A 24506-nucleotide genomic window follows, 5' to 3' on the forward strand; every position below is an offset into this window, starting at 1 on the left:
TCTACTCTGTACTAAGAATAATTATGTGAGTCGTCACAAGGCGGCTGCATTTATTTCATACAGTGCTTGGAGATACGGAGGATGAAAAGCAAATGAATCAACTAAACAGATCCCATTAGTGCAACTAATGCCAGACTGCCCAGCGTAACCGAATAGATGTAATGCATCATAAACTCTGTCAACACAGATCACTGTTGTTTACAAGCTCCCTTGAAAATATAAGAGCTTTCTAACATGAAGAGCCAAAGAGTAAAACGAAGAGTGGTTTTAATTCAAATCAATACTTTCACATGTGCATGTACAAATGTAACACGAGGATACGTGCGAGACGCGTACAGAGACATTAGCTTCCTTTTCACACTTTCTTTTGTTTGTGTAAGGCAACATGGGTGGTTCAACAAATAGCTTTCCATAAAATCCGTAAGTCCAATGTGTTCATGTACAGTAATACGTTAACCAATCTGACATCACACTGCATTGGATGCATTTCATCATGTACATTGAATGGTGTACAAAATTAAGAAGTCACCACGATGTGGTCCACAACGTGCAATGGCAACAGTAGAAACATGCAGACGATAAAAAATCTGGATGCTGGTAAACATGGTCTGTCTCTTTGGTGAGTTTAAATGAAAGATTTGTTTTCTTTATTCTGTATGAGAATATTAGATACCGGTGGTCCTTTTTCACAGTTACATAACATGACGAGGTGGCGGAGAGGTGGGCAGTGTCACAGTTGTGATGCTGGAAACAGAAATTCAGGTAAATGTCATAATAATATATTTATATCAAAATCGCTGGATTTGATGGCAGTCCAGTCGAGCAGCATACAGTAACAACAACAAAAAAGCCTGCTTTAATGTAACAAAAACCAACACAATGAACATTTTACTACACTGTGCTGAAATATTTGATGTACTACACATAACACCCTCAACTAAATTTCAGCCACATGACACGTTAAATTGCTCGTTATGTTCACACCCTCCCTATCTGAGAAAAGTCGATAAAGTTGGAAGCGAAACAATAGAAGGGACAACAAACGAGAAGAAGCTGAAGTATTTTCACAATGTTTACAATAGTACAGCACAAGACGACAAATTCAACACGGTATAAAATAATAGAGACTTCAAGGAGAAGGCTCAGAAGGCTCCATTACAATGGCTTGTTTGTATAAAATCAGCTCACCAGAAGGTTATTACCACTGTTTTTGGGTGAAAACCACGTGTTCAAATTATCCTTTCGAGAAAGAAAGGGCGAGAGAGCAGTGCCTCTTGTGAATGGTTTGCCTTTTTATACAATAAAGTTTTCGATATTCTATTCAGGTGATCCCTTTTCTTCCCCGATGCCTCTTTCCGTAAAAGGCAGCTGTTGATGCCAAAGAGCGATTAACTCAAAGAGCATTTTGTCGTTTTTGTTTTTCATCGCACCAAATTCAAATCAAGCAACATTTTTGAGTGCATCTCGATCAATGTATCTAATTAAGTATGTCGCGTCGCCCTATCGCAGAGTAACAATGGGAGCAGATGTCTATAAGTGCGTGAGCTGTTGAAGTTTCCTGCTGAATATCCTGTAGGATTATCTTGCTGCACTAACAACCACTAAGCAGTAAGACGACAGCGATAAGAACGCTGTAAGACAAATAGTGTGTGATAGTTGGCGACGCCATCTTTAACTTTAAAAAAAATACAAACCCCGTACCTCATGTACAATATGTAACGGGAGATAACTCTTCCAAGAATCTTGAGTGTAATTCATGTGTTGTCAAAGTATACGTTGGGACGCAATAAATATTTTCCACCAGACAAGAGAAGCTGCCTGGCTCTCCAGTAAACACTGAAGACATTGCGGCCTTGTTAGAGGAATCAGTCTGCTCTGTACATCGCTTCCTTGTTTGCACTGGAGAAAGAGATTTGGTCTGTTCCCTTGATGTTGTCGTGGCGATAACTCGCTGGTCACATAGCTGTGGTCTGTTTGATGCTGTGGAAGCTGATCCGGGTTGGAGACGTGGGGATGGACATGGCTCGTGCCACTCTCACTCGAAGGGCGTGGTTGTCCTGCCAGCGGTGCCACCTTTTCCTTACTGCAGAACGTACCTACAATGTTGAAGAAGAGTGAATGTTATCACTCAAAACTGTGATGTTTTTTTTGTCAATGGGATAATGTGGCCTTTTGGGAAATACCTATTTGCTAAATGTGAAGATAAATATCCCACTTACGTTTTTATTAAATATGAATCTACAGCCAGGTGTCAGTTGGGTTAGCGTAGCATAAAAAAATGTATAGAGCTTGTTTTGTTCTTTCCAAAGGTAAAAAAAACAAACTACAGCACCTCTAAATCTCACTAATAAACATGTTATATCTGCTTTTGTTTAATCCACACGAAAACCAAAGTGTAAAAACAAGTTGTGACAGAGCTAGGCTAACTGTTTCCCCCCGTTTCCAGTCTTCATGCTAAGCTAACCAAACTGTCTCCTGTCTCGAGCTTCATACTGAACAAACATGTTGTATTTGTGTCAATGTCAAACTATTCTGTTAATGTTGCATCCTACAGAGAATTCAGACAGAATACATGATATAAACTATTTGATTTTTAAAGACAAATATGTAGGTTGAAAAGCTCACCGAGATTTTGTTTAGGTTAATGGAAATAATCATGTTAAATGGATTAAAAGGATAGTTATTATGTATGCGCTAAAAATAGTAAATATTGTTGATTTCAAAATGGATATGAGGAGAAAAGAGGCACGCTCTCCCCCGAACAAAATCATCTTACCCTCTTGTTTCCCTTTTCAAATCAGTGCAGGACAAGAAGACAATTCACTGCAAACAAGAAGACTGATCCATGTGGGCACTGAGCACAAAGCTATCCCTTAATGCCACACAACTGCTGTTGCCACAGACAATTTTAAACTTGTATTAAATTACAAACCAAAATGTGTGACTCGCATTGTTCACATTTCCTCATCAAATTAGCCGAATCTCCACCACTGATTTGAATCATTCGAGGGCCGCAAAAAAGAGCAGCAAGAGTGTCTTTCATTTTTCACAATTACACTGACAAATGTGTAACTCTTGTAATGGCATTAATGACTTCAAACTGCTGGAAGTCCAGCAATTTGCTTTCATCGTAATTAGATGAAGATGACAAAGGATATATTTGCATATCTAATCAACATCTGCAATTTTAACGCTGAGAAGATCTCTCAGCATTGTTTTCCCTTCATGAAAACAACCTGGCCGTGCCCCTTGCTTGAACTTAGCAAAAATAAATATAACTGGAGGGTAGTTAGTAAAAAAAACATGACTAAACCAATCAAGGAAATCCATGTAGGGCTCTATTACGATCATGTATCAAGAAACACACTGACAACTTAATTAAATTAAAGTCTTTTGCAAAACTCCAGTGACTCACCTCTCCATTTAGGAAGCAGTAAAACACTGACACAAAGAACCCCTGTAGAGCACGAAGACAAGATTACTTTTAAAAGAGGTAAATGCAGCTTCATCAGAGAATTCAGATGGTGCATTCATGGGAAAAAAAAAGAAAAATGAGGTGTTCAATTTTGAGAGCGAATTGAGTCATGCCAAATATAATTATTGACTATAAAAGAAGCTCTGTATGAAAACCCATTTTCCACCCACTCTGTGTCAAAGTTTAGCAAAGAAGATGGAAAGATTTTTTTTTAAATGGCCACAGAGCAGAAATCGTGGCCCCGTTAATCCTGTCATTGGAGAGCACATTGTGAGCACATTGTGTGCAAGCAAAGCCAGGATGCTCCTTCAAATCATCTTCCCACAAGAAGGCTCATTAGCGGCAAAATAAGTGACACAGCACTGCTGTAAAACACATTGAGAAATCTGTATGACTCGCACTGTTCACTTTGTGCACTGTGTGCGTGGGTCCTCCAGCGCTGACATGTGTCACGCAACACGCAGTATCCTTAGCCTCACCTGAAAAGACTGCAAAAAGGAGTTGAAATAGATGAAAACTATTTGTGAGATGTCGTCCTCCCCCGGATTCACAAAGAAGAGCATGTAAGTGATGCCCAGCAGCGGTAACAGGACCAGTGTTGCTTTCACTGCTTTCCTGTAAATACAGGGATGGAAAATCAGCAGCTTTGTTTGTGAAATTTCTCTCTAATTTCTTCTCTGATAAGAACTTGCATTTCATCCAAATTAGATTTTCGAGAAGCCATTTACATCTCAGAATATCAACACGTTATTAGAGATGACGCCTCCTTTGCAAGATGGCTGCAGTACTGGTTTCTATGAAGGCAAGACTTATTTGGTAATAAGGCATTTCTAAATGGTTGTTTTGTTTACTTAATAATAAACCACCAGGTCTGCAGGAAGCCATGTCATTCAGTTTAAATATGCAGCGCAGTATGCAATGCTGATGAATTGTAAGAAATTGATTTAGATTTTGAGGTTCTGCAGCTCCAATGTTCTAGTAATTCTGGTGAAAACGACAGCATTTTGAAAGAACCATCCTATTTCTACAATTTATTCCTGACAGTCCTGTCCTCCACTCACTTAAATCTGCATGGCTCACGTCAGCAAATCAGAATCGGAAACCGTTTATTGCCATTGTATGTTGAACATACAAGGAATTTGACATGACGGGAGGTGCGTAACATTCAACAACAATAATATTAAAAATAACAACCGTCTGTCCCACCATGCGATTGTGAATCCAACTCCAGCCTGTAAAGCCTGAATTGAAGTTGTCTGAGCTGTGACTCTACAAACTCACTCAAAATAATCCCCCCAAGGAGAGAAATACACTGGAAAAAAGTAATCAAAGGTGAGAAAGCAAACTCAGAGGTTTGCCACCTCCAAAGGTGACCGGTGGGGCAAAATGAATAGACTCTTGCACAAAATACAGAACAAATAATCACATTGTGCTGACTCAAGTCAATTTGTTTCTGTTTACTTTAGAAGCAGAAGCCATCAGAAAGATAATTGATCAGCTCTGGCAGTGATTTCTCTTTGTCGTCATCAACATTGGAACCTTTGATCCCAAAATATCTTCTCTCTTGAGAGGATTTGTTTGAAATGAAGTCAGAATGTAAACGGTGTCAGTCATTGTAAAGGTTAATATTAATTTGCTCTCTAAATCAGCTGCTGTGATGCCAAGAACAGAAGGAGAAAGTGTCATTTCTATATTTCTGCAACTCACCGGTACTGTATTGTTTCAGACGTGGTTGAAGCTCTTAGTTTGGTCATGAGAATTCTTACAATGTTGAAGAGGAAAACAAAGTTTATCTAGAAGAAAAACACACAAAATAATTAGTTTTGACCCCAGTGCTAATGGCTTACTTTGCAATCCACCAAGAGCAATTTTCTGCAGCCAACTATACTCCGCTCATCGAATACAGAGGCGGAGGAATTGAGGTCAGACGCAAGTCAAAGCCCTCTCCTCAACAAGAACTCGTCGCCGCATGCCTGTAACAGCTAGTACCATACCATTAGCGGATACTTTCCTATGAATATAATTCCCTATTTTTATGTGAGTTTTATGCGTGGAAATGCCTGAACCCATCAGCAACATTAATTCCACCTTTCCAGAAAGCTAGAAGCACGATGGACATGGCTTTCATTATGAAAGCATTTTGATTTAAGGGAATATTTTTTCATCAGTTTACACTTTCAAGCAGGCGTGAGGGATAGAACTCAATGTTAGTGTCAATTGTGAATGAATGGTTCCAACAAATGATGTGGAACATAACAGCAGTGGATGCTCAGTTTCTGTGTTACCGCTCACCAGAAGCACAAGAATAACTGGTCCCTGGTAAATGTAGTCCATATATTTTCCAGGTTCTTTACCGAACCAACATCTGTTGACAGCGGAAAATAAATGAATCAATACCGGAAAATGTAAGAAAAATATTAGTGTTGAAAAAAAGTAATTGTTTGGATACTTACTGTTCATTTTCATAATATAACTTTCCTATGGCCCAAGCTATTATTATAGGGCATGGAATACCTGGAGTGAAGATATAAAAAAGTTCATGTAAGTCGGAAATGACAAAAAACACTTCAGTATAAAAGGGAACAAAATTTGATTGGACAAAAAAGTGATGAATTAATGTAGCAATCCACATTTGGTAACCGAACTTCAAACGGCAGAGGGAGTCAGAATAATGAAGGTGAAAACCACGGAATATATATATTTATTTTACCAACTGAACCCTTTGAGCAACTCGATCAAAATGGAGGTCAGGCTCCATCCCCCCCCCCAAAAAAAAATGAAACATGCTCTCACTTTTCTCTCCTGAACAACATTTTACAACATTGGCTTCACAGTCACATACATGATTACTCATAGAGGTCCAGTAGAGAAATGATGGATATATGTATCTGAAAAACAGATGTTCTGAAGAAGGTGCTGGTATTCTCATGAAACTTTGTCAATGTTAATAATACATTTTGTGAAATGCCTGTAATGAGATAATGAGATGACATATGTATGAAAATCATTTTTAAATCCTCTCAGAAAAGAAACTGCAGAGAGTACATGTTAAACTCTCCATTTTTCACGTTAGGCCTACGAGCGCTCTGTGTTGACCATGGACCACATTTCAACACTGATCTGTTTCATTAACTGGAGCTGTTTGGGGAACGCACGCCCAAAAATGAGCTGCCGGTCACAGCACTGACATGATTTGAGGAGAGGACGGCCACATATTTGGCTGTGGGGATTTTATTTTATCAAAGACCAAGTGTGCTCGAATCATCTGTAATAAGATACAACCATTTGAACTGTGGGTGCCGTCATCTTCTTTCAAAACACCACTTTTAGGGATACAAGTATTTTTTTTTTTGCAATTTAGATTTATTTTTCCATTTCTCCCATTTTTCACACAAGCTCACTTTGCATCTACTGCAGTCTAATCTTTTCATGTCGACGTGGTCTGCCTTTCAAAGCTTTTGCTGATTTTATTTTTTTTTTTTTTTGTGTCTACTTTTTATCAGTTTTCCCACGCCATCCCCACAACGTTGCATGAACAAACAGATATACAAATCACATACAGTATTCATGAGTACAAAAAAGAAAGAGGAGCAGCCTCAGCATTAGCCCCTTTTTCGCTGCGTCTTAAGATGAAAGGAAAAAGAAAAAGAAAGAAGTAAAGCCCTCTGGAATATATCACTGCTACACCAAAGCACTCGTGACTCAGTTCAATTAAAATCTGCTCCAACAAGCAATGTATTCTTGACTTTCACCCTGCCAGTACGCCGACAACCTAATATTCTAAAATCCTTTGAGTGCACAAATCAGATGGTGACAGAAAACTGCATGAAACTGGCTGAGTTTTGTAGACAAAGTGGATCAGATGTTCTGATAAAAATGTACTTTAATCGAGCGGAAAAGCTCTAAATCTATTTGGATCCAGCATCAGACCTCTGGTGGAAGATAGATTTAATCTGCCCCACTTCCATCATTTCCTCTATGAATTATTATTAATAATCTCTCAAGGGTTATATCAGAGACACAATGAGAAATCTAATATCCTCACTGGCTCTTGGTTTCCACAACACAGCAGTTGTAAGAAAGAGAGAAGAATATAATTTGTACAGATTGTATTTATATTATGCTGTATAGTCCATACACTATGGCTACCTGTTTCTGCTTCAGTATGACTCTTAAAAATGTATTTTAATTTATTGTATCACATTTGAAGTTAAGTTACATTTTTCCTTTATCTGCCTCTAACCTTCGTGACACTATGTTTCTTTGGCTGCACCGACACGTGAATTTCCCCTGCGAGTAAATGATGATATAGACTTTTAACAGATGAGATATCACAAAAAATCATGTTGAGTATAAAGTTGCAGGAGTAAGATGAAGCTGCACAGATCACTGACTAATCACAAGGAAAAGCTGTCAGTTACTTGATATTCTAATCACAATAATTAAACTACATTGATATGATGGATATATGCCTTTCGGTCATTTCTATTTTAAAGCCAATATGAGCTTCCCAATCGTGTCATCCATGTGTCATTACGAATCATAAGTCATCTGCTGGTTATCTTTTTATTTTACATTCCTGTGTTCATAAATCTGAGTTAGTTGAGCAGGAACTCGATGCATTACAGTGTGCGTTTAGTTTCCTTTCTGCAAGAACACACCATGTCCATTACATAAGGGACAGAGAGGAAATATCAGACTGGCTCAGGGAAGCATGCAAACGTTCCATGTTTTTTCTGCCTCGGGATGGAATATTTCGACGCCACGCCTTGCTAATGCTGTACAGTAGTTTAAGTCAAGGTGAGCATCGATAATGAATGTGGTCATACAGGGAATCTGCTACAGTACATGTTCAAAACTCATTCTGTCACTGGAATTCAAGCACAAACAATTACATTTTCCACACTTCAGTGGAGCTCTGTTCTCTTGAAATGAAAGCAATTCTGACCGAGATCATTTTGGGCAGATATTTACAATATTTGAATGTATGTAAGCATCAAAACATGGTCGGTTAATCCGAAACATTTTACATCTATAAATCATGAGCATACACCATCTGTTGGAGAAGATGATGTGCAATGATTGAAAGCTCTAAAACAGCAATTAAATGGACCATGACTGTTTCCAAAGTCAAGAAGGAAGTTTGAAACAAAATTAGTTTTCTTGATTTGGAATCGCTGAACACCAAATGCATATCAATGAACACCAAATGCATATCAATCTACCAAATCAATGCATACGAGGCCAGAGATAAGATGCACATGAATTGGGTTTCGTGGCCTGGCCAACTCTGCTTGTAATAGCTGCTTCCCCTTCTAAGTCAATTAGTCGGCCGTTTTATTCTTCGTCAACGAAGATTTCTTCAGTTGATTTGTCGTTTTTTATGCTTTTTTCACGCTGAATAAGTTATTTCCAAGAGTCTTATGAGCGCAGGATTTAAAGTGGTGTTTAATTATTTGTGGACAAACTCAGTTTTACAGATCTGTTTTATATCAACTAATTGATTAATCGACTAACATTTTCTTTGGCTGAGAACAGATTCAGATTCTAGATTCCAACAGTTGCAATTTGAATTAAAATCCATTCGTAAAACTATTTTAAAATCTAGAAAAACATGTTAAACAAGAAATACCTTCTTTTTTTTTAAACATCATCATCTACATTAGTTTAAAATAAAAATATATTGTAAGTCTCCCAAACTGCATCTTCCAGGCCTGAGTGAAGTGTTAATGCATGGACATACTCACACCAGCCGATGAAAAGGAAGACCCACTTCCTGAGCTTATCAGTTGAATAAGTCATCACGATGGCTGTGTGAAGGTAACATCCTTCAACAAACATCCAGAAGAAGTTTGTCACCACAAAGTAGTTGTATATTGTTGTAATAAATCGACACCAAGGCTGAAAAGAACAACAACAGACTCAGAGTTACTGAATTGCAACAGAAATACTTGATATCAAATTGTGTGTAGCTTATCTTAACATCTCTACTTTATAAAGTAGATGTGTGTGTGCCACCCAGTGAAACGGAGCGTTTACCTCATTGCTCTCATGGATATTGTGGTCGATCAGCTGAAGCAAAAACCACATAACGTTCCTCAGTATGAACGTGGTGATCAAGTTCCAGTGGATGATGTTTCGAAGACATCGTATGCTCCTTTACCCCAAGCCAAATAAAAAACATGGGTTATTATCAGGCTATTCAAATGACTTGAGATTCGAGATTCTTTTTTTAATAACACTGTCCGTAAGTTATTGGCCAATCGTGTCACAGATAGAGGCTCCAACATTACATGCAAAAAGTATGTAAAACCTTTTATTCATTTATCTTTTACATAATTTCATGTATCCAATCAATTCCCTTACTTCCTGCTTGCACTATATACCCATGGATGCACAGACAACGATCACTGGATTACTTTGACACTGAAGAAAGTGTGTGTGTGTGTGTGTGTGTGTGTGTGTGTGTGTGTGTGTGTGTGTGTGTGTGTGTGTGTGTGTGTGTGTGTGTGTGTGTGTGCGTGTGTGCGTGTGTGTGTGTCGTTTTAACCAGGACATGAAAAGTAAAGACTTCATGTTTGTTATAAAATGCCCACCGTGTCCATCTTAGCCTGAGTGCTCCAGCTAAGCCGCATCTAGTCATTTTTACATAAGTGAGTTAATGATGTGCAATCCAAGGATATTATGTGAATTTCCCTGATTGTGCTCTACGAGGTCTCATGCGTACAGGACACATTTAGATAGGGACTATTTCTGTACTTGCCTTAAGCACAAGAAGAGAATGAAGGCCACGACTAGAGCTCCCACAGAGATGCAATGACCTAGGTAGTTGATGATCAGCGCAATTTTATAATGCATTGGATATTTTCTCTGTAAGGACAACACATGAGTTACTTGACAATAAAACAAAGAGAAGAGATACAAAAATACATGAATAGAACACAAGTGCATACAGTTTATATCATCTATCTATGCATGTTGTTTTGAAGTTTAACTAAAGTGAGAGAAAGCATAGATATGTGTGTCAGACACATTTCAGATGTCACGATTTCAAATGATCTGAGAAAAATGGAGCAAGCTTCAGCGATAAGGAGACGTGCTGTGAGGTAACAAGGCCAAAACTCATTACCGGTACATGCAATACATTAGTGTTGTTTGGCCTCAGGCGTTGCTTTTATAGGGACCCGGAAGAGACTGCTCCTATGTATTTGTTAAGCAGTCTGGAAACAACAGTTTAAGCAGTTTGGCTGCACTACAGAGGAAAATAAAAATGCATTTCAATAAGTGTTCAGCAGTCAGAGCGCCCGCCGCATTACTTTTGCTCGATCTGATTGGTGTTCCATGTGTGCCAGTAGCGTAACTATGACGAGCGAGACGCTTAACAGATTGCTCACAGAACGAAGGACATAGCAGGATCGCTCCTGCGCCGGCGTACGAACCTTCTCCTCCAAAATAGGTTCACAATTGGAGTAATTGCTCTTCAACGCCCAGGTGCCATTGTCCATGCATTCCCTGTAAGCGCTCCCTGCAAGACAAGAGTGAGGAGCACCGTTGAGAAAACAGTGAAAGTGTACTGGAGCATTGTTGCAAATATAGATAATGTTAAACAATACTGGTTGATCTCTAAGATGAGTTTGTCTGTTCAAACCTCACATCTGTATTCATCATCAAGGTTAGTGATATTGTGCAAGTGTACAAAGTATGTCGGCAAAAACATCCTTTTAATTTCTATGAGCTCAGTCCAAAGTTGAGCACTACTATTTGTCTTAGACAGAATACCAATTCAGCAATAGATGTTTTATCCATGGTGGGGAAGTGCAAAGCCTCTTACTGACAGTTTATTTGCATGTATTTCAAAACCCTGCATTCCACAATCAACTTTGAACTTTGAGTTTTTCCATTTTGCAGTTCCCCGCCACGCATTTCGCCGGGTCCTTTTATCTCTTCGACACAGAAAAATGTTTCTGGAGTCGGGCGCAAAGAGAGTAGAAGAAAAACAACCTTGACACTTTTATTGCTGCTCTATTATCAGCCACTTGGAATGATAACGTGAACCACTCTGATGCTGAGCTACACATCAGAGGTGTAGGTTTTTTTCGAAGTATTGTTGATGACAACTTGCAGAAATTATGGATACGCTGCCGTAATAATGCACAGATCAAGGTCTCCCGTATGAATTTCATGTTCAACTCTAAATACACGGATCTGTTTTTTTCTAAATAATCAAACTGTTCAACAGTCCTCGGGCCACTATGATATTACCCTGAACGGATGAATGAATAAATGTGTTGATCTCAATGTTCAGACAGTTGAGTATTTGTTTTCCCCTCTGGGATTAGTAGTTATAACAGTGTAGGCTGTTTTTTTTGTATTCATTCATCTTGTGTCAAAGATCTTCATAAACAACAAAAGAATATGGTAGTTGGTAACAAGTGAGGAAAACCTCCACCTCACAAATGCCTCCAGCCGTGGCAGCAGCAGAATAAGATCCTCAGCATTCAAATGAATGCTATATGTGACATTTGTATTTGGAGAGCAGAAAACTGCTTGTGGCAGCGAGAAGGAGCTGAACGGCACTTTCTGTCGTGTGATTAGACAATGCTGCTCATGAAGCAAAATCACAGTTCTCAGCCGTTTGAGCCGTTTAACACATCGATCAAATCACTCACGTAGTTGACTGGTTGAGTGGAAGGCATGAATCCTGAATCCTGAATCCAGTCATTTGCAATGCATCCTTAAACACACCGCGCTTGTTTGTTTGACTACCCCACCATGTTCATTAATCACATGACATTTGGCATTTATAGAGTTGCTGTGCAGCATAGGCAACCATGAGAGGACAGCTACTCTCACATGCATGGTTTGAACATGAACTAAGGCTATACAAGTTAGTTAATATCATTAACAAAACCCTATTAATGACGTATTGTCATTTATATTTAACTGTTTTCCCCATATACATAGTCTGTGGTTTTACCTGAGCTGGGTTTTGGCGAAGCACTTGCGGCCTGGGGCTGGTTTAGAGTGATGTGTCATTAGTCAGCAGTCAGTCAACGGCAGTACAAAGCAATAATGGGTGTTATGAGAAAGTGTGAGTCACCGCAACCACCTTGAGCCTTGAGGCATGCAGCCATAACTGTCCACCCAAAATAGCCCTCACATTACATTAGCAGCACAGAGTGCTGCCCGGATAAAGTCTTCTCACTGTGTTTGTGGAACAGTGCTGTTGCAGAAATAGAGGAAGAGGAGCAGGTTGTCAGCTTTGTCCCTGTGAGCTGTTCCGCTGAGGCAGGACTGATTCATTGGCCCTTTTTTTTTTTTTTTGATTCATCTGTGCAAGCTATTCTCCTCACATTTTACATTCACACAGCTCAAATAAAAATCATTGAATTATTTATTTTTTTCTTGAGTTTCCAGGGCTGCCATGTGAAGGTGTTGACAATGCCGGAACGAGCCCAACACCGTCCACACTCCAATCGTGTAAAGATGCAGAAAGAAAAAAAACGAAAGAAATGTGCGATTTCCAACTGACGTGCTCTGTGCCAACATCGCGTCCTCCGCCGGCCGCCGTGCCAAACTCTCTTGCTTTTCTTGGCTGCACAAATAAATACGATTGGACGGTTGGAAGCTTGTTTCTCAAGATAAATGTTCTTCGAATTGAATTAATGTGGAGTGGTTCTTCAATTGGGGATTGAAACCTTTTCCATTTTGTGTTATACATTTGTGAAATATTCTTCATTGCGGCTGTGCTGGTACTCTCAGCTGATTGAAACATTGCCACACGAATAATACAGTTCAGCATTTTTCTTTCTTTGTCTTAAATTTGATTGCTCTGCGCTTTAGTTTGTCATCTGTGCTGCTTTTGAGCCGGGAGGTCGGTTTCCTGATGACCTGCGCCGCCTCATAACACCGAGCTGCTGCTCATAGCTTATTGTGAATTACCCACTTGTTTCAGCTGTGTTGTGAAATAGTCAGTAGAACAGGGGGCTTTGTTTTCCGATGAGTTTCAAATGAAGTGAAGATGAAAGGCTACAATGTGTCAAAGTCAAACGATGAAAACTGCACACCTGAGCCAGTTACAGCAGCTTTCCTTCAAGCCACTTGAAATCGAATTGTGCGAGCTGGGGACAGAGTCAACTCGGCCATACCTGAACAGCATTGGAATCTGGCAGCTCATTGCGATTATGATATTTCATTTAATCAGCAGGAAATGGTGCAACGCTGCTGTGTCATCTACACCGACGTCAGACGGTTTAAAGGGGTTAAAATGCAATCTACACATGTAGCCCAGTCCCTTGTCCTTTCAAAACACCTTCTTGATTCGGAGATCAATAAAAACCGCTGCAAAGCTACAGCTACAAACCTTCTGGGTTGTGACAGATTATAGTGATTGTGGTATTTCATATTTTTCAGATGGACTTCGCTGCTCCACTGTGTTGCAGAGGTGATAGCCTGTCGCAAAATACAGACGCAAACTTGTGGAAATGAAGCCACTTTAGAAAGAATAGCTTGTTCAGTTTAGGGAGGCCATAGACATTTTGTCACTACTGGTTACAAAATACCAAGATGGCATCGACCTCAAGGCTTCAAACTGGCAGTCCACAAACCCAACTGCTGACATTACGTGGACTACGTCCATTTCTTGTATACATTCTAGATAAAATGAGTGGACCGACAGGCAGACAAAGAAAGAAGAATTTCTAAAAATGGCGATTATTTGATTGTCAAAATTGTTGCAGATTAATGTGTGAATTTAGGCTCCTTCAACATCTAGTTTGATCTTTAGGATGGTTGAACAACTTAAGGTTTGGATAAAAGTGTGACTGGCACTGCAGCTTCACTGCACATGTCTTATAAGCGTCACACTGAACTGCAATGGGGGGGGGGGGGGCAAGTGTCAGTCTATCTCCTCTTGTTAGCAGGGAACACTGACTCTCTCTTTCAGAGCCTTGTGCTTTGGGTGATAACTATTGAAGCAGACAGCACAGCCTGACGAAGAGTTGCTGGGTACCTTCATATCACAGCTGGGCCTCCCAAGCGTTCCCGTTTATTTTCAAGCCCGCACATTAGTAATAACTACAATTGTAGGTCATAGATTTGCCCCGAGTGTTTTATGTCAAACCTTGCAGCTGTACTGAAGTCAGTTTGTGAGAGAAAATGAGCCCTGATGGAAACTAACAAGCCAGACATGGAGTTCAGTGTGTTTGGATAATGACAGCATATTATGCCACCGCATTACACAGCTAAAAGCAAGCGTATGCCGTCACATTTCATCAGCACTTTATCCAAGTTATTTACAGCAGGTCACTGCGACAATAACAAACAAGTATTCTGTCTGAGCTTTATCATTAAAATCAAGCATTTCAATTGTGTCGGTCCTGTGGACTTTTAGTACCACAATAAAGATTTGCAAAGTCTCTTTTTTATTTTCAAATATGTGTAATTCAACACTTTTTGGGGTAAATATTCTTCCAATACAGGAATTCTGCACAACATCTGCACAAAGTCCATGAGGAGGAGGTTGCAGTGATGCATGTTTAGGCAAATAAAACACTTTTGGGAAGGAAGATCATGCTTTTGTTTGATTATTGAAATAATCAGTCTCATGCTTCAAAATTGAAACCGAGGACTTCATATTACGCTAACGAGCACTTCGAGTTGCCAAAAGGCAACCACGGAACTGAGCAGACATTGAGATGCAGTTTGAAAATTGAACTTTCACTTCAACTGCGAAATCGACAACAATCGAAACAACTGCTGCAAACGTTGATTTACCCTCTTCACACAATTTATAGATGAGACCTATTGAGTGGGTGACAATGGTTTGTCATGAAACTTGAGCGGGAAACATTGGTGAGTCATTAGCTTATGCTGACGGTACACAAGAGTAACTGATTTATTTCACACTACTTGGGTCAATATTCTTCACGTGTTAAATCAGTTACACAACCACGCCTCCCAACAATAGACATTACATCTTCAGTCGCTTTGAAAAGTGAACCTGTTTGTGTCCCGACAGGCTCGTCTAACAAGTGGTTCTTGAACAATTAGAATCAGAGATTTATTCTTGCAAAAAAGCATCTCATGATTGCAACTACAGTACAATGTTGTGACATGACAAAAAACAACAGAGACACACTGCAAACTTTGAGAAAGAATGCAATTTTCATGTTTGATGAAGAGGTCTCTGTTTATTCACCACTTTACTTTAGTTTCGTGTTTGCCTCTGAAAGATGAGGTATTGTTGCACAGACTCGCATCTAATCTCAAATAACCATCAAGTTGTATGCCCGACATGCAGCAGCTCCGCTCCTCCCCCGATGTGTACAGCGCGGCGCTGATACACTATATTACTCCAGATAAGAGAATCAATAAAGTTCCATCGTAGAAGCAGCAATTCTGACTTTGAGCTGTGTTGACTAACGGTACACCGTGTGCCGACGGGATCAGTGACGATGAACAGAGACACAGGGAGGAGGTGAGTTTAGAAGACGCGTGATTCATAATTACGGTTACGCTCTTAGAGGCTGAACAGAGAAAACATCAAAAATGAATTTGGTCTTGCTTGATGTGTGACAGAAAACACATCACATGGTGACATAGCATGCAGTGAGAAAGAAACACCTGACACCAGATCGAACACATCTCTGCCTCAACTGTGGTGATTTAACTTTCATGTAGACCAGAGACCTAAATACATGCACACAAAAAAATAGAGACACAGAAAGGTTTAAAAATGCATAAACCTCTTAAGCCACTCCGCACAAATATTAACATTTATAAATGCTCAAAGAAATGGAAAAGAATGTCCAGCCCCTCACCTGAACAGGCATGCTAAGCCTGTGAAACGTCAGATTTCTGTAAAGTTACAATTTTGTTGACATATAACTTACTCGGCCCATTCACTTTAAAGTCCAGTGAAGCTTCAAGGTTCAACCGAAGACAGCATTTGTATCCTCCACTTTTCAACAACTGGGAGCACAAAGCACAGGGAATTGTCTTGAAATAGAACAGCAGCTCACCCTGGGTCATGCCTTTCAAAAATGCAGGCCTGTAGCATGAAATGTTTACCTCTGAGACATTCCAAGGAGGCAAATAAAAGAGAATATATTGTTGGTGCCAAAGGTCAGATACTGTATGTGGCCAAAGTGAGCCAAAACATGCATCCAGTTGGGCTTTAGCTTGCAAAACAGCGTGCTTTCCTCTTATTTCAGACTCTGTGTGTAACTGCAGCGTTTGAATTAAGACCAGCCCCGTGTGATGTTCGGAGCCTACTTCTGTCTAACCTATTTTGTGATTTTAGAATTTGCATTCATCCGTGGCTGAAAATGGGTGATGCCAATGTGACCCAGCAGCATGAGGACACCTCTCCTCCATTGTCTCAGCATGTCCCCTTTTGTGGAAAGCGTTGCAGCATCCCGTGACTTAATAATATGAATTATGCAATAAAGAGTTTTGTGAAAGCTTCACTAACTGTTCCACTCATACATTCATCCTAATACAGCGAAGTTAACACAATAGATAGGGTTAAAATTGAACAATTATCTCTTTGAGGACAATAATTCAAATCTGCTTCATCTTTGTTCATCGTTGTTTTGTCCAGACAAAACCTCATTATTTAACTGAAATCCAAGGGAATAAGACTGGGGAATACATTAGCACTATAGGTGTTTTATCTGTGGTGTCTATGTGGAGATCTACTGGCAGCCTATAGCTTCACAAAGCATTTAGAAACACGGTAAAAAGATCAACAGGATCACACGGTGCATTAGTGAATAAAGTCGAACATAAACTCCATCTCCTCTCTAAACCTACCTCAACAGCTACACTGTAAGTTCATAGACTTCACACAACTAACCCTGTTTTTGATACATGCAATAAGTGCATTCTAAGGCAAAGTATGCAATATTTAAACACATCACACAATCTCATTAACCTCCCTCCAAATACTCCATGCTCGTATGCATCACGGCCATGATCGACAGAGACTCTACTGCGCTCATGATCAAAAGCTTGTTCAGCAGCTCCATGCAGCAAACTCTCATCAGCCTCTTAAAATGATTGCTTTTCATATATGACAATCGATCACAGGCAGCTAAGCCGATCAAGTCTGCCTCATTGGCTCTGATACAGAATTATATGATTCAGAAGTCTATTAATTAACATCCGCTACAGTTTGACAACTCAGAGTCCCAAGACACTGCAGTCAGTATGTTAAACGAGCTGTAAGATAATTTCAGTTATATGACTGCAAAGTGGCCAAACTATAAAAAAAAAACCTCATATTATTTCCTTCTTTGTTCTCTGCCTGAAACCTTTTTCATATGTAAAGCGCAGTTACACTAAGAGCTCTAATGCAGCTATTCTCAACCAATGGGCCGCACTGGTGCTCCTCAGAGCGCCGTCTAGTGGGCCACAGCGGTACTGACAAATACTTCAATTCAATTTAAAATGTATATGTTTGGGGTAATTTACAAAGGGAGTGTTTTTTTATATTCATACGTGTTCAATAATTCAAATGAATACATTTTAAAAAACACAGCAAGCCAAACAAAGCACACTTATACGTTTGCATATCATTACGCCAATCACGACACGTCCTCAGGTCGAGACAAACTTCTTTTGCCACTGTTAGCTGGCGAGCATTCCCTCGGATGCAGTGACACAAAAGGGATACATTTTTGAAAAGAAGAAGTTATGTGGGAGAAAAAGGTGAAATCTCCAAAGTACGTGAGGAAATATGAGCCTGAATACACAGTGAGTGACTTGTAAACAGTGAGTTGCAAAAGGTTAACAAGCCCTCTCTAATAGACAAGCAAAATAAAAGGATTTGTTCACAGTCCAATCTGCTGTAAAATTAAGTAGACAATTTTTTACCGAATTACCTTACTCATCGGGTCTACACAAGGGGGGGAACACCATCTGTCACCTGCGTCATTTTACCTGAAAGATGCCATCTGTTCAACAATGTGACTTAATTTTCCTGAAAAGTTAATTTGTCTTTGAATCCTGTACTCGTTCTTTCCCATTTGATTCGTCAAACAGCAGGAGGAAACACGAATAGTGCAATCAAGTCATCACCTCCAACAAAAAAAAAATGACATTAAACTCCAGTGCATTTCAGAGGCCTGTTGTTTGATTGGAAGATCAATTTTACAAAAACATTCAATCACTGCAAACTCACCATCATATCTAATCAGCCTATCAAAAAGAGTACGATCCATGAAGCTGTCAACTAATGAAGGTGGATGTCGGAGAAGGCGTTGGCACATGCATGTGGTCATGGTAAATGACTGTGCTTTTCACACCGCATGCATCAAACCATCAGGCATGCCAAACAAATGCTGAGCACCAGCAGAGCAGAAGGTGAATCAATGCAGTACAGCTGTGTGTGTGTGTGTGTGTGTGCGTGTGTGAAGACACTGCTCCACCTGAGTTTATTACAAAGATAACAGCTGTGTTCAATGAAAAGCCCAGCATCCCACACTTTCACTGTCACCCTGAAGATATTTTTTCTGATGTTTTCTGAAATGAAAACCTGCAATTTCCTTTTCTGAATGTGTCAACAACTTCATCAGTCTTATGATTAATACAGCAGTTACATAACGTGACACTGTGAGTGTGGTGGAGAGATGTGAAATGCTGTTCGTACTTGATGGAACTGTTGGATGAGACAGAATGGGTTTGGAATTGCTCATTCTTTCAAGCCTGCAGATAGAAACTATCCGTTCAGCTTATTGTTCAGAAGAAAAAAAAGTCATTGTTGTTGAACTACAGATAGCAAGAATAACTTTGGCTGCAATTTGGTGGCAAGACTTTACTCAACTGGGTCAAAGCTCCAAACCACACATTTATACAGTCAGATCCCCCATCAGGCTACATTCACAACCAATTGATTGGATCTGTGGTGACAGGTGTGGTTATGGTGAAGTTGCAATGCCATAAATTCAGCCATCTGAAATGTTTGTGGGCTGGATTCAGCAAAACTATATGTGATCGTCAGAGACCTTGTAAACTCAAGTCAGTACCAGATTTGATGGCCCAAAAATAGGGCTGGACGTCGGAAAATCCTGCTTGTTACAGAATAGCAGAGTGTGCATTCTGGTCCAAGGAAGCTGTTGCCCATAACTGCCTGTGATGGATTTTATATTTATAAAGAGAGAGAGATGATAGATTATTCATTCATTTATTTTCTTCTCCATAAAACTCCACTGTAACCACATCACATACATCTTAACATTGGCCAAGTCTGGTGATGAAGAAACAATCATTTTAATCACATTCTAATGATGTGATTTGCCTGAACAGCACACATTCAGTTGCAGCTGTTCCAGTGACACAAGCGTGATGAACATTGAGATTCACTGTCACCACTGCTCTACTTCAGAGCACAGGGCGATGCAACAGACCGAGTTAACACCAGACGTCCTGCACGCAGCGCAATAAGACACATTGCGATTTGTTTGATGAGTGTTTGCTTATACTTGCCCTTCCATTTTCACCAAAAAAATATGTTTTACTCTTAACTTTTACACCCAGCACATTCGGCTTCATTGTGCGCATTTAAAAAAAAAATAAAAAGTGTGTGTATATATATATATATACATATATATTTGCATTGTCGATGCAAAATAATTTCATCCAAATAAATGCAGAAGATAACTTTTGCCATGAGAGCTAAATATCTTACTGGTTGTGTTGTACTTCACCCCGTTGATGTACTCGGGGCAGGGTCTCTCTACAATCCTGCCGGTGCTGCTCTGCGGCCAGCAGGTTCCAATCTCATCGGTTGTGGCATTGCAATATAAACCTTGGGGAGGGGAAAATACAATGTAAGAAAACCGGACGCTTATAGTTTCCGTTCTGCGAGACGCAGCATCACTCAAAATTGAACAAGATTTTTTTTTTTTGTGGAAGTCCATCTTACCATCAGAGCTTAGCAATGACAATGAGGCGTTTTCAAAAAAAGTGTCTTGGAGCGCGTTTATCAAACTACAATTTAGGTCCCCGAGCTCCCCAATTATGATCTGATAAATGGTAGCATCCATAGTGCGAGCCGCCGCTTTAAATGTTGTAAAATGAATCCGATTAAGTCCGAGCGGAGATGGACGCGCTGAGCCCAGCGGTGTTCACGGGCTTGTGAATCGGAGCAACAGTAATGACAAGTCGGGACTCCGGTGCTCCCGCTGGGCGCCGCGTTCCTGGCCAATCACAGCCGCGCAATTGCGCATCCATCCACGTGCTGCAGCAACCAGGTGAAAGACAGTAGCCACACACTACATATTCATAGAAAAGGAAAACACAATGAAGTTAAAGGACAGCTTCTTTCCATTGTGGTCCTCGGCCATGGCTTCAGAGTCAGACACTTCATACACCGAACCACACACCTCACCTCAAAAAGTGCTTTTGTAACATCAAAATAGCATCAAGCTGTTTTCACCTTTCGTTTCCGAGACAGGAAAGCAATTATTTCCACAAACGTCAGTTGTCCTAAAAATGCATTGAGGTGAGGGCAGTCTGCATGGATGACTGATACCATTTTTGCATAAGTACTGGTTTAAATGCTACTCGTCAGCAAATACAAAAAAACAATTCAGTGCACGCAGTATGACTCCACACACTCAGTCTGCAGAGCCGGATTTCACACTTCAGTGACATTAGCTTTATAAAGAATGAGAGATAGATGAATTGTTTTATCCTTGCATAATAGGCCAGTTTGTGATTTCAAAATGTGAAAATAATTATGACCACAATGAAAATTAGCATGAAGTTCAGAGCTCTCACCACTCACCATTTTCCCAAAAAACTGCAAAAATGATGATAAGGTTGAGTGATCCTCCTCTCTAACGACGCACTGCCTTGTTCAGTTGAGTGCCGATTCAGACGGGTAATGTTATCCCTGCAACTCTGTTTGATTTAAGCGTGTCAGTATGAGTCACATGAATACTATACAACCCTTTCACCATTCAGGATGCAACTCATTACTCAATGGATCGAATGGATTGAGCACTTGTTAAAATAGCCAGGCGTTTGCTGTTTGAACTTGAAATTCAATCAGCGATTAAAAGCAGCAACACTTAAATCAGCTATCAAAAACAACTTTTCCTTTTCACAAAGATATATATACATATAAATATATATATTTAAAACTGCATATAAATGCATAAATATCCAAAATGTTGGCTCTGAAACGAGACATGTGCCTCTCAACTGAGTTTAATATCGTGGCTGTTTACATGTTAAATTCCAAACATGACCTTTTCACCAGCGTGAGGCTTTCGCTCTAAGCTGCCTCTCAGCTTCCACATGCAGCTCTCCATCTCATTTCTCCACCCTGTGCTTTCAGATCACGTTTTCAACGATCTGTAACACATCAGTGCTAAGTCCAGCATCTCAATGTTGACTTGACCATGTTAAGTTAATGAATTCTCCCACAGCACCGCATCTGAACTACACTGCATTAAGTGGTGGGAGGAGTAAGGAATGCTCTTATCCTGACTGGAAAGAAGAATATTTCTATATTGTCTCATGTTGTTATGTTGAGATTATAAATGATGTGTGTTAAATTGAGCAGAACTCTTTAAACCCCTTTCATTCTTCACCCGAAGACAATTGGTGAAAAGTAGCCCATAGGTGGGCGTGGCTCAGGGGAGGAAAAGGGTCATCCTTTAACCTCAAGGTTTGAGTTTGATCCCAGGCTCATCTTTGAGCGAGACACTGAGCCCCTGGGCACCAGACTGCTCCGAATGCGTATGATGGGCTATGTGCAGATGTCGAATTTCATTACATTGTGCTGTTTGTGATTGTATATGACAATAAAAAAAAGTTAAGTTGCTGCCTAAAAAATTGGGGGAGAGGGCTGCATTTTTGGACCATCTTCCTGACTGAAAAAACCTGCATTACCCCCCCCCCCCCCCAGTTCATTTCTAGGAGACCAGTTCAGAATTAAAACATAAATACACGTTGAGAAAAAATCCCCCACTAATAATTATTCTATAAACCCTAAAATATGTCCTTTCAATTATCTAAACCACATCTGTGTTTGCAACCACAAACACTATAGACACTAAAGTGTTTTGCTGCTAACTTAAATTGGCCACAAACAGTCTTGTACGGATTGATCCATACTTTTGACATTATTATTACATACTATAGCTTTGAGCTCCAAATTGCACGATGGTCCTGAGGGAATTATACATCACAATAATGACGAGCTGCTTGAAGAGCGCATTTCAGATGAAGGGATAAACGAGATACTTTTCTCCTCAGCCTAGATGACATTACATGAGTACATGTGTTGTTCGAACAAAGGGTAGAGGTGACTAAAAGCATGGAAACAGAGCACAGATGAGGGACATTTCATCCGGGTTGCATGGACCCAAAGCTCGCATCAATGAGCCTCCGATGTGGGAGCCTGTATATTTCGAGACCCAACAGCATTTCAGCCCAATCCCACACAACTGAATTTAGCCATGGGTTGTGTGCGGATATAAAAAAAGATGTTGATTTTACGTGGGATTTCTCTGCTGATTCTGAGCCTGAGGGTGCCTGTTACCTCACTGTAAGTACAGGCTGCAGATAAGAAGCCAGTTTCACGATGACTAATGGGATGTACAGTGGGCCGAGATGTAACTTGTGATTATTATTGTTTTTTCGCTCGTTCTGAAGCTGCTGAAATGGGTGCAAACCAAGCCAATCATTTTAACTGAATGGGTTATTCTTGTTGCAGCCTCTGGCATATCGAAAGCCCTTTAGAGGAAATCCTTTACCCGTTGAGTCCAGATGACCTTTTTCAAATGAATGTAATTTCTCCAAGTAAGCCTTTTATGCAGAAAGAAAAAGGCACTTCTTCTCCTTTTAGCTGGCTCTAAACTCTAAAGAACAAGAATATCAGTTCATGAAGGAGTTGCTCAGAGCAAGTGTACGGCCCGGAGTGAGCCTCTGAAGAATCTACAAAACAATAGATTTAACAAGACACGACATGACAACACCTTTGGCTACAGTAAACACAACAAAAGGTCACAGTGATATTGTGTGAAATATTCAAAAAAGCTGTATGCAGCACACTGGCAGGATTTGACAAAGCTTTAACACGACTCCCCATAATACGGAAGGGTTCAAATGTTCTCATGGGTCAGCTGCAGAAGCTTGGCATGGATGCAGGGTTAAGCCCTGCTCATTGTAGCCATTTGACTCACAGCTCATTTGGCAGAGCATGAGAGGAGTCGAATCCAGTCCGTCAACGGCCTCCCGCTGCAAGACATGACCCACTCCTCCGAGTCGTTGACCACATGCCTCATGGAGGAAAGCCTTTGACCTCTCTCTGTGAGCACTGCCTTCATACAGCAGTGGTTAAACCCACACCGTTTAAAACAACCTCCGTGTTCGAAGACTGTTAATGACCTCTCTGGGGGCTGAGGCAGGCCTTGTGGTGCACTTAATATGCTAAACTAAATGAACTGTTGTCAGTGGTGTCTTTGTGTATATCTGCCTACGTCGCACTGCTTGTTGAGCCATGACGAACGCAGCGTGTTATCACTGCCCATGCATTGGAAAGGGTGACTGGAAAAAAGACCATATCTTCTTCAGGATGTTTACCAGAGCAGGTCATTGTAGTGAGCCGAGCTCAACCGGAGACGCTCCAAACCCGTGCTGTTGCACAGTAGATAAACATACCTTACGACAAACACAAAATGGTGATGAAGAGAAACCGGCCAGAGGTTGCTCAGTTCATAAAACGAAAAGGAAAACACATGTCCAAGGGAATGAAAGTTCTAAGAAGGACACTGTGTCTGTGGATAGAGCAAGCCACTCTATAATGAGACTGGTCTCTGTGGGTGGAGAGTGAATATTCACCCGCTTCCCGCCAGCTTTCACCCCAAGAAATACTTTCCAAAGTTCAGTTCAAGCTTTGACTTTTGATGCTGTTTGTCTGTGTCTGTGTATGCTTTCCCTCACTAGTCTGTGTGTCTGAGTATTTGCATGTGTTTGTTTCTCTGCCATTGTGGGGCTAATCCAAGTGTTTGTTTTG

At 40.3% G+C, this 24506-nt stretch overlaps 1 protein-coding gene across 1 annotated transcript; it reads right to left on the reverse strand.

The window, feature by feature from the left end:
* Nucleotides 1–1955: 1955 nt before the first annotated feature.
* On the reverse strand, nt 1956–20538 carry LOC306788930 (corticotropin-releasing factor receptor 2; the record flags this gene model as incomplete). The annotated part of the gene is made up of 12 exons (XM_079284662.1): nt 20403–20538; nt 20166–20285; nt 10915–11000; nt 10239–10345; nt 9515–9632; nt 9223–9376; nt 5929–5989; nt 5768–5840; nt 5183–5268; nt 3955–4090; nt 3416–3457; nt 1956–2096 (listed from the first exon to the last, which is right to left on the reverse strand). Exons 1-12 carry the CDS (start codon nt 20521–20523, stop codon nt 1956–1958), a joined length of 1245 nt encoding a protein of 414 aa, XP_079140788.1. The 5' UTR covers nt 20524–20538.
* Nucleotides 20539–24506: the final 3968 nt, after the last annotated feature.

Source organism: Melanostigma gelatinosum (genome assembly GCF_949748355.1).
Source record: "Melanostigma gelatinosum genome assembly, chromosome: 15".
NCBI lineage: Eukaryota > Metazoa > Chordata > Actinopteri > Perciformes > Zoarcidae > Melanostigma > Melanostigma gelatinosum.